This window comes from Mastomys coucha, unplaced genomic scaffold (assembly GCF_008632895.1).
Source record: "Mastomys coucha isolate ucsf_1 unplaced genomic scaffold, UCSF_Mcou_1 pScaffold6, whole genome shotgun sequence".
NCBI classification, from domain to species: domain Eukaryota; kingdom Metazoa; phylum Chordata; class Mammalia; order Rodentia; family Muridae; genus Mastomys; species Mastomys coucha.
Window position 1 is genome coordinate 122,111,388 of NW_022196912.1, and position 10,596 is coordinate 122,121,983.

General features: G+C 51.1%; 1 protein-coding gene and 1 long non-coding RNA gene across 4 annotated transcripts in view; one reads left to right on the forward strand and one right to left on the reverse strand.

The window, feature by feature from the left end:
• Positions 1–32: 32 nt before the first annotated feature.
• LOC116081180 lies at positions 33–6,954 on the reverse strand. Of its 2 annotated transcripts, XR_004114731.1 has the most exons (3): positions 6,191–6,954; positions 5,183–5,271; positions 33–1,064 (listed from the first exon to the last, which is right to left on the reverse strand). It is a non-coding gene; the product is annotated as an uncharacterized LOC116081180 (long non-coding RNA). The 2 variants fall into 2 exon arrangements; XR_004114730.1 differs by lacking the exon at positions 5,183–5,271.
• Positions 6,955–7,025: 71 nt separating this feature from the next.
• LOC116081177 (cholesterol 24-hydroxylase) overlaps positions 7,026–10,596 on the forward strand; it is a 27,911-nt gene continuing 24,340 nt past the window's right edge. For both annotated transcript variants that reach the window (XM_031357825.1, XM_031357826.1), the window contains exon 1: positions 7,026–7,289. In XM_031357825.1, coding sequence (XP_031213685.1) covers positions 7,171–7,289 — 119 coding nt within the window. In that variant the 5' untranslated portion in view covers positions 7,026–7,170. The remainder of the gene's footprint in view (positions 7,290–10,596) is intronic.

The window sequence follows — 10,596 nt, forward strand, 5'->3', positions numbered from 1 at the left end:
TCTGTCAGCACTTTGGAGAGCAGCAGCCCCACTGTTCAGGAAAAGCACTGTTCCAGGGTAGGGAAAGCTGGATGCCTTTACAATGTCAGACTGAGGGAAGGGACCGCCAGCCTTTCTCTGCCAGCGCTGAGTGGCAGGCATCAGGACAGCAAGATGGTGGCCTGAGAAACATGGCTAGAATGTGGGCAGCTGACCCAGTAGTTCGAGACACCGCAGAGACGAATGGGCAGTCTGAAAGCCACAGGAAAGGATCTCAAAGGTCCAGGGGGCTTGTGGTCATTTGCTGCCCACCAGGGACCAGGCTCCCGAAAGGAATCAAGAGCCCATGATGGAAGGCAGACTAGAGGGCCTGGAGGACCTCTGAAACTATCTGCTGAGTCCTGCAGGCACCCTGGGGCGGCTACCGGGTCCCCTCCATCCCCGAAGGCTGACCCTCGTCTATTCCTGGGACAGACGCTCCCTTAGGGTCGCACTCCATCCCATCAGCCCCCAGTGTGGGTGGGGGCGGGGCTCTGCTTTCATCCTCCACTGTTTCCACGCCTTCCCGGGGGTTGGGGGGATCCTCAGATTCCTCAGCCTCATGGGCTAAGGAACCTGCGGGACCACCAAGACTACTTACCAGAGCTGTGTCAACAATTTGACTGTTCACAACCCCGCCTTCCTTTCTCTTATCAACCCCCCCATCCCCCGCATGGCCTGAGGCTTCTCTCCTGCTCTATAGGAAGAGAGTTCCTTGTACACGAAGGGCCTCACTGGTGGCTTTGTGCCTGGTCCCTGGAGCGAACTCTAGGTAGCTGTACTTAGCATCAAATAGGGGTGGGGCTAGGGAAGCAACTGAGTCACTAGGCAGGGAACACAGGGTGTGGCTCAGGTCAGGCAGCGTGGCCAGGGCTCTGGGTGAGGCTCCTGGTCTAAGCTTTGCAGAAAAAAGTCATTCCTGCACTGAGTTCCGATCTGACCAGGCCTGCGAGGTGTTCCAGGCAGGGCGACTGGCAAAGGGTCAGGCTTCTGGTCATCACAGCTGAGACTGGAGCACAGGGTCACCTCTGGAGGCTGGTTTGTCTCTGAAATTCAAAAAAAAAAAAAAAAAAATTACTGAACTGTTAAGAAAATGACAAAAAAGGAAAATATCATTTTTTGCAAATCTATGTAGCCCCAAGGTGGAGCAGCCGGGGAGTCTGTGTCGTATCATCTTTGCAGTGCGGTTCTGGAGGGGTGCAGAGTGTCTACACAGCCTATTGTGGTTATTGATAGGAGGGGGAGACTGGGTGTGGAGGATGGTGCGCTGAGCAGGTGCACCTGGTGTGCCAGAACTAGCTGAGAAGCCTCTTTCAGCCTTCAGCCCCCAAGACATCTGTGCCCACCTCTAACACACATTAAACTAGAAGGGGGTGGGAGTCCTAGTTCTCACCGTGTGGCCTGAGGACAGCCAGTCACTTAACTCCTCTGAACCTTATGGGAAATCAACAGGGTTTATACATACACACACACACACACACACACACACACACACATATCAAGGTACAGTACAGATGTAACCAGCGCATTCCGTGAATGGAAGCTCTGTAGTGACTTGGTGGCAACTGTGTTAGACTAGACAGGGAGGCCTGTCATATGGAGGGACTGGCACTGAGATGTCATGGGAAGAAACAAGCAAAAGGAGAAACATAAGGCCCTTCAAGCTAACATGGAGAACTCTTCCAGCGGGGTGTTGGCCCTCTCAGGCACTTCGTGGAGAAGAGCTAGCCTTTATGCTGAAGTTGCTGTATGCCAGATGCCTCAGTTGTTAGATCATGGCTTCCTGGTGGAGTCCCCAGCATTCCCAACATCACCACCTCCCTCTCCATCCCCACAGTGGCTGTAAATTGATGTCCAGGGCTTTGGAAAACTGAGACCCACTTCTCGGTGCCTCCCCCATCCTTATCAGAGGGCACTTCCAGATCCCCTTTGCTACATGCCCCCAATAGCTCCTGTTGGGAAATGGTACCCCAGGGAGGGATGTCCTGGCTAGCTTCTATATTAGGTCAACACTAGAGTCATTTGAGAAGTGGGAACCTCAGGTGAGAAGATATATGCACCAGATTGGCATGTGGGACAACCTGTGGGGGTATTTTCTTGAGGAATGAAGGGCCCAGCTCACTGTGGTGGTGCAGTCCTTGGGTTGGCGGTCCTGGATGGTAGAAGAAGCAGGCTGAGCAAGCCACCATGGGAAAACGGCCAGGAGCAAGCCAGGAAGCAGTGATCCTCCATGGCCTCTACATCAGTTCTTGTCCCTAGATTCCTGATTTGAGCTCTTGCTCTGACTTCCCTGGATGAGGGACTAGAAGATAGAAGCTTAACTAAATGCTTTTTTTTTTTTTTGTCATAGTGATACAAACCCTAGCTAAGACCAGGAACATCTACAGTGGTAGCTGGCAGAAGCACCGTGTGAGTGGCAGAGCCCTGTCTTCATTTTGACTTTGGTCTGGTGTAGCAGGATTTTCCCTGTCCAATTAATTTAATTATTAATACAATAAGAAGCCTGTGATTGGACAGGGGAAAGGGAGGTGGCGCTAAGGGTTGCAGAGACAGGAGGAGGAGGAAAATGGAGGATGAACAGGGCAATTCAGATTCTGCATGGCTTTAAATAGTCACAGGTAGCTATAATATCGTATAGGGATAGAATAATTGGGATAACTTGTCAAATCTAGGTGGACAGCTTGTATCACTATCAATTGGCCCTGAATTTATTGTGTGGGCATCTTGTGTGTTGAGAATTTATTGATATATAAATCTGACTAATTAATTATAAGCTTCTAGAATTTTTATTTTACCGGGTTACTGGGTATTGTGGCAAGTAACCTCGAGGTGTGCGGTCATTGCGTGGGGCTGACGTGGCAACAAGCCACCAAGGGAACTTATCGAGTCGGGTGGAGATGTCTTGGGAGCTCCAGGCCAGAGTGTCTGCTGAGATGAGAACAGCCCGCTGGAGCCATGTGGTCCAAGCTCAGGAACTTGACATTCTTTTTAATATTTCCTGCAACAGTCTGGCTTGGGCTGGGTTTGTTATTTGAGTTCCTGTGTGATGGAAATGCTGTGGTTCAAGAGCCATGCTCTAGAGTTCCACTGTCTGTGTTCCACTGTCCAGTGGAAACATGTGAACCATGGACACAATTCCAGTTTCCAGAAGTGTGCTTAAAGAGTCAAATATTTTTTATTATTCAATTTTTAAAAAAATATTATTTTGTAACTGGGTGGTTATGGTGTATACTGACTGGTTTTGTGTGTCAACTTGACACAAACTGGAGTTAGCACAAAGAAACGAGCCTCCCGTGAGGAAATGCCTCCATGAGATCCAGAGGTAAGGCATTTTTCTCAATTAGTGATCAAGGGTTCTATAAGAAAGCAAGTTGAGCAAGCCAGGGGAAGCAAGCCAGTAAGTAACATCCCTCCATGGCCTCTGCATCAGCTCCTGCTTCCTGACCTGCTTGAGTTCCAGTCCTGACTTCCTTTGACAATGAACAGAAATGTGGAAGTAGAAGTTGAATAAATCATTTTCTTCCCAACTTGCTTTTTGGTCATGATGTTTGTGTAGGAATAGAAACCCTGACTAAGACATGATGTATTCAGGAGACAGATAGATCTATGAGTTCCAGGCCAGCCTAGTCTACAGATTGAGTTTCAGGACAGCCAAGGCTACACAAAGAAACCCTGTCTCAAACAAACAAACAAACAAACTATATTTTATGTGTTTTGATGTTTTACGTACATGTATGTGTATGCACCATTCATGTGTCTGGTGTCTTCTGGGGCCAGAGAGGGCATCAGAACCCCTGGAACTGGAGTTACAGATGGTTATGAGTCACCATGTAGGTGCTGGGAATTGAACCTGGGTCCTCTAGAAGAGCAGCCAGTGCTCTTAACTGCCGACCGATCTCTCCAGTCCATCTTCATTTTGATATATTTTATTTAATCCAACATATTCAAAATATTTTAACATGCAGCCCATATAAAATACCAGGGCTGGAGAGATGATTCTGTTGGTAAAGTTTTGACTCCAGAACCATCGTGAATATGCATGGACACCTATTCACAAATACTTGATAAAGTATTAATGACTTAACTTCTATGGGGCTTGGTGTGGTGGTACACACGTGAAATTCCAGCAATGGTAAGATGGGAGATCGCTGGCAAGCTAGCCTAGGCTAGTTCCAGGCCAAAGAGGGACCCTGTCTCAGAAAATAAGAAGCAGCTGAGAACTGACAGCTACGACTGTCTCTTTTGATCTCCAAATGTGTGGGCACCCCTGCCACATCCAGGGTAAAGTATCAGTGACTTAAGAGCGCCTTCTGCAGGGCTGGAGAGCTGGCTCAGCAGTTAAGAGTTCTTACCACACAACTACCCCAGTGCCCACCTAATGTACCGTTCACACCTGTAAGCTCAGCTCCAAGAAGGAATGGAGACAGGATTGCTGGCCATTGCTGGCCATTTCTATCCTAGAAGAGAAAATTTGAGTCCCAGGTTCAAGGAGAGACTCTGTCTCAAAGGAAGAGGTGGTGAGAGCAAAAGAGTATCTGATGCTGTTTTCTGTCATGCATACACATGCACGCACGCATGCACACGAGCACATACCGCTTACTGTTAAATTTTGACTACTAATTTTCTGAAGTCTGGTATGTATTTCACACAATGCCTCTCTCTTCTCTCTCTCTCTCTCTCTCTCTCTCTCTCTCTCCCTCCCTTTCTCTCTGTCTCTCTCTGTCTGTCTCTCTCTCTCTCTCTTTCACATACACTCGCACATATTCTGGCTATTAAATTTCTGAAGTCTGGTATGTATTTTATACAATGCTTATCCCAAATTGGACTATACCTCTTTTAAGTGGTAATGTCATGTGGCCTGTGGCTACCCTATTGGCTGGTACCAGTGGAGACCTCAGGGAAGAGCCAGGTGGCAGGTCATTGGCCACCTCCTCAGTGAAAGGACAGTCAATCGGCCCTGGGACCTAGGGTCCCGGATGAGCAGCTGTGTCCCACAACTAACCGCAGGAGAGTTAGTTAGGAGCATCATGGGGACAGAGACACAGAAAGAGAGTGGATGTGGGTGCTGGGACAGGGATGCCACTGTCATACTCCAGCCAGGAATAGGGGTGGAAATGGTGGGGTGAGATGGCCCTGCCGAGCCAGAGGTGTTAGAGAATATTACCTTCCCCTTCCTCTAGTCTGTCCTGTGTGGAGCATCTCACACTGTGCCCAGAGTCTGGCCTTGCCTCCAGGGAGTCTCTGTTCTGAGTCCTGACAAGGAGCACCAAGTTAAGGCCACACAGCTTAGGATGTCTGCTAAGCTCAGGGTGGGGGATTCATAACCACCCTCCTAAAGTGACCATGCCATGCCTCTCTGTTCTGCGCACCACCCTCCCAATATTGGAGACTGAACCCAGGATCTTGTATTGTGTATTTACAAACAAGCACCCTACCACTAGGCCAGATTGCTAACCCTTTTACAAAAATTTAGGACAGGCTCTTAAGTTGCCCAGACTAGCCTTGAACTCTGAAGGTCTAAAACTTTTTATTTTTGTTTGTTTTGTTTTGTTTTTCGAGACAGGGAAAACTTTTTATTTTTGAGACAGGGTTTCTGTATAGTCTTGGCCTCCTGTGCCTTCTGAGTGCTGAGATTCACAGCACACCCAGCTAGCCTAGGTCCTTTCTCCTATGAGCCCCACGGCCTCTTCTGTCTTCTCTCTTTAACTCTCCCAAAAGCATGCAAGAAGTCTACACCGTTCTCGCAGCCTCATGCCTTCGTCGTCTCTCAATCCAGGAGCTTTCACAAATGGCTAAACTAAATTGGCTGACCTTCCTCTGCCCCCAAGCAGGGCCACCGGAGGTCTCGGCTGCGCACCTGCGACTGCCGCTAGCTACCACACGAGGGCGCGGTGGCAAGCCACATCCCTCCAATGCCACTCAGAGGCCAGTCCCCCGTTGGATGCTTGGCTTCCCGTCTTGCTCGGGCTGAGGTGGCCTCTCCAGACAGAAATCAAGCACATCTCCTAAAGCTCTCCCGGTCACCCTGCAGCTCACGGATCCCTGTTATGTCCCTCCTGGGGGCTGGCCCTGTCATACCAGGAAATGTGGGCACACAGTCCACACTTTTTTCCTGTATTCCTGTCTTCAGACCCCTCCAGGACCTACCCAAGTGGGGTAGTCAGAAATTTACCTTCTCTTGCGGTCTTCAGAACCCCCACTTCCCAATCCCGAGGCTCTTTATCTAGTCGAGGAGAGCGCACATCTGGCTCTCCCATCTGGCAGGCCTAGCTGAGCGCCCCCACGGGAACTGAAACTCGGAAGTGAGTCGCCTGAAGCGCATTTTGCGCTCCCACCGAGTGAGAAGTCGGAGCACATCCCAGCGCATTCCTACGGACCATCAGCCATACTCGGGATTATGGTTTTCCTGGGCCCAGGGACTCCTGCATCCTGCTAAGATCTTGCCCGCCGCCTCCGGGCTGACGCTGGCAGACGACGGGCGCACGTCTTGCACCGACCTGCAATGAAGGCGCAGCGCGAGGACCTTTGGGATGGACTAACTTTGGGGCGCTAAGGTTTCAGGGAGATGTTTGAGAACAGTCAGCGTAGGGCTGGGGCTGGAGGGCTGGGACAGGGTTTCCAGAGGGTTTGCACGAGAAAGGAAGAGGCCTCGCACTGCACGCGGAGAGACGTTTAGAGAGGCCAAAGGGGCGGAGCCAGCGGACAGGATTTGCGCCGCCGCTTGGGCAGCTTGCGCCCAGGAAGCGAGGTTGCCAGGACAACGCGTTCTGGGCGGGGCCGACTTCGGGGCGGAGTCTGAGCCCAAGAGAGGGTAGAAGGGGCGGGGCCTCGGAGTCTGAGCCGAAAGCCAGGTTGTGATTGGTGAATACTTATTGCTCTGGGCGGGAACGGCGTGGCGGCTGGGGCTGGGCCTCGAGGAGGGCGTGGCTGTGCGGGGGTGGGTCCTGAGAGCTAGAGCTGGAGGCGGAGACGTGGTTGGCGGGTCCGCGTGCCCGGGGCGGGGTCGAGCCAGCGGGGGCGGAGCCGAGCGGCGGGGGCGGTGCTGGTGAGCGCGGGGCCTGGGGCCGAGGCGGCGCGCGGCGCTGACAGCTAGTCGGTCGCGGCCTCCGGCCCCCTCGGCACCCGGCGCCGACCCCGGCCGGGCCCGGAGCCATGAGCCCCGGGCTGCTGCTGCTCGGCAGCGCCGTCCTGCTCGCCTTCGGCCTCTGCTGCACCTTCGTGCATCGCGCTCGCAGCCGCTATGAGCACATCCCCGGGCCGCCGCGGCCCAGGTGAGCGGGGGGTGGGGGCGGGGGCCTGGCTGGGGCTCTCGATCGTGGGGTCTGGGGACCGCGTCCGAGCCAGCCCCCGGGACGAGGGTCCAGCCTCGTCTTGTAAGCACAGCCAGCTCGGAGACGCAGGCCCGGAGAGGGGCGCTAACTATTCTTAGTAACAAATTACTCACAGCCGCAGCAGCTGCCGGGCGCCCACCGCGCTTGGCTGGGCCGCACAAATGTGTCGGCAGCTACGGTCCTGTCAGGTAAGCGCTGCTGTTACCCCATCGTTCCGACCTGCAGACTGAGGCGCACGCGGGGAAGTCACCTGCCAAGGTCACACAGTTGGTAAGCCTAGATTTAAACCCATGTCAGCCTGCTTTCAAAGTGGACGCTGCTAACTTTAGGACTTGGACAGGGCCAACCTGTCCAAATACAGAATACTGTACTTTCGTCACGTTTCTCTGTGTCTGTGTTTCTGTCCTGGGACATTCCATTTGTCTTCAGTATTTCCATTCCGTTTTTGTTCACTTTACCAATGAATGGTTCCCATCGAAATCTAACCTTTCCTTTCTTTTTTATTTCTTTTCTTTTCTTTCTTTCTCTTTTCTTCCCCCCCCCCCTTTTTTTTTTTGGAGACAAAGTCTCTCTTCAAATCCCTGGATGTTCTGGAACTCACTATAAGCCAGGATGGTCTCAAACTCACAGAGAGATCTGCCTGTTTCTGCCTCCCAAGTGCTGAGATTAAAGGCATGTGCCACTATGCCTGGCAAAAGCTTTTTGAAGCTTAGAGTAGATGTGTTATGGCAGTGTCCCAAGGGCTTCCCATCACTTTAGAGTTGACAAATCCAGTTTCACATGAACCATACTTCATAGCTAGCAAGCTACTACTGAGTTCACAGGCAACTTGGTACCTGTCTCCTCTTACCCCCTTTGCATACTTATGGTTGCCCCAAGCCTGACTGTCCCCTACATCTCTCAATTGAATCTCCCCATTCCCCCTCTTTGACCTGTGGGTGGTATTATCTTGTTGTCATATCAAACAGGATGTCCCAATCACTCTTATGTGAAGCCTGCCCCACCCTGAGTAATTTCTAAGGCTAATAACCCCAAACTCACCTTCTTTCCACCTGTTGATTGCTGCATGCCAGAATGTGAGCCAGAGGAGGGCAGAGGTATTGGATTTGCTTGCATATCTCCTGGCATGTTGCACTTACTTGCTCAATAAATATCTGTTAAATGAATAAATAAGCAATGGTATTAGACACATTTTTGTAAGACCTCTGGACACAAATATTCTGGAAGGCACCATGTCCAGCATGACACTCTGAATTCCTGTGTGTGCAGCCCTGAGTGACCCCTGTGGCTGGAGACACAGGGAGGCCACTCTTCTCTCCCTTGTATTTCTGCCCTCCCTGTGCCCTCCTTTTGACCTTGGGGGTCTCCCTTGGACCCCCCTTTGCCTTGCTTAGCACTTATAGTTTTCACTCCTCCTAAACAGGCCTTCCCCAGGCCTGCATGGTTTGACTAAGACTGCTAACTCTTTAGGGAGAGGCCCTTATGCTGGACCTCTGAATATTCAGTCTTCTCATATTCCCTTAAGTCACTGTGTCATCTCTTGTTAAGTGTCTGTCTTGTTCACTGTGGTAGCCTTGATGTCTCTCCCAGCAGAATCGGGCACATGCACGGATTCCAAGTTGGATGGTGGAATTTCTAGGTTCTGTTTCCAAGCCATCCATCCACAGTTCAGAAATGAGCAAGCTTCTGTTGTTCTGATAATGTGTCCTAAACCTATGGGCTTTGGGCCTTTTCAGACAATGTCTCCTAAACCTATGGGCTTTGGGCCTTTCAGACCTGTTTGGAGAAGGCAGGACTGAACTCTACTCATTCTCTCTTAAAAAGCAAGAAAGAGAGAATAAAAGGAAGAAAGAAAGAGATACGATGTGCATACTTTAAAAATCGACCCTTTGAAAGTGTTTAGCCAAGCTACAGAGTTGCATAACCATCATCAGTAATTCTAGAACATTTCTTTCACCCCCAAGAAGGAATCCTGTATCCATTGTCAAGCATGCCTTGTCTGCCTGCCGGGCATCCCCAGCACTGGCCTGCATCTGTCACCATGGGTGGCCTGTACTAGACGCTTCATGTGAATGGAGGCTTACGACCTGGAGCCCTTTGTGTCTGCCTTCTTTCCCATAGGACGATGTTTTTCAGGGTCATGTGTCTTAGTTTGCTTCTACTGTTTCGACAAAACACCATGACCAAAGGGAATTTGGGGAGAGTGGGGTTTACTTCACTGTGCAGGTTACAGTCTGTCATCTGGGGAGGTCAAGGCAGTAGCTTGGAAGCAGGGACCTGGAAATGGGAGCTGAAGCAGAGGCCATGGAGGCATGCTACTTACTGGCTTGCTCCCCATGGTCCACTCAGCCTGTTTTCTTATACAACCAGGAACCACCTGCATAGAGGTGGCACCGCCCACTGTGGGCTGGGTCCTCTGTATCAATCCCTAATCAGGAAAATGCCCAACAAACAGAATGCCTGTCGGCCGCTTGGTTGGAGGCATTTTCTCAGTTGAGGTTCCTTCTTCTCAGATGACCCTCGCTGTTTTAGGTTGACAAAACTAGACAAAAACAACCCTGAGTCTGTCTGTCCTGTGCTGTCATTTTCTCTGTCTCTCACACCAGAGTCTACCAGGTATGTTGAGGGGAGAGCAGTGTGAGGAGGCCCAGGTTCTTTAGTAGGTGACCTGAACAATACATCAATCCAAAGATTTGGATTCAAACTGGGATTGGTGGTCAAATACAAAACAACTACATGAAAGTTCTGGAACATCTTCTGGCACAAATGGGAGGCCCTGGCGTTCAAAGCCTGGACTCATAAACTGTGGTTGATAGGAAACCTATGGAACAGCACCAATTCCTTCAGTGTTCTAGGGCTGTGCCAGTTTTCGAGCAAGGAGCCCTTTGCCTGCAAGAAGCAGCTGCTGCACCCCACCCTGCCCTCCATCCTCCTTACTCTGCAGGAGGCCCTCCCCCAATGTGCCTTTTCTGCTTTAAGTACAGCATCCTACTGCATCGATTCATGGAATAGCTGAAGATTCAAGCCCCACGTTCTGATCCTACACAAACACTTCTGCTTCTTTATTTCTCTGTCTCTGCTGTAAACTTCATCAGCCCCTGCTCTCCTGGTCCTGTGCAGCATCAGCCCCTGCTCTCCTGGTCCTGTGCAGCATCAGCCCCTGCTCTCCTGGTCCTGCCCAGCATCAGCCCATTTACCTGGTCCTGTGCAGCATCAGCCCCTGCTCTCCTGGTCCTGTGCAGCATCA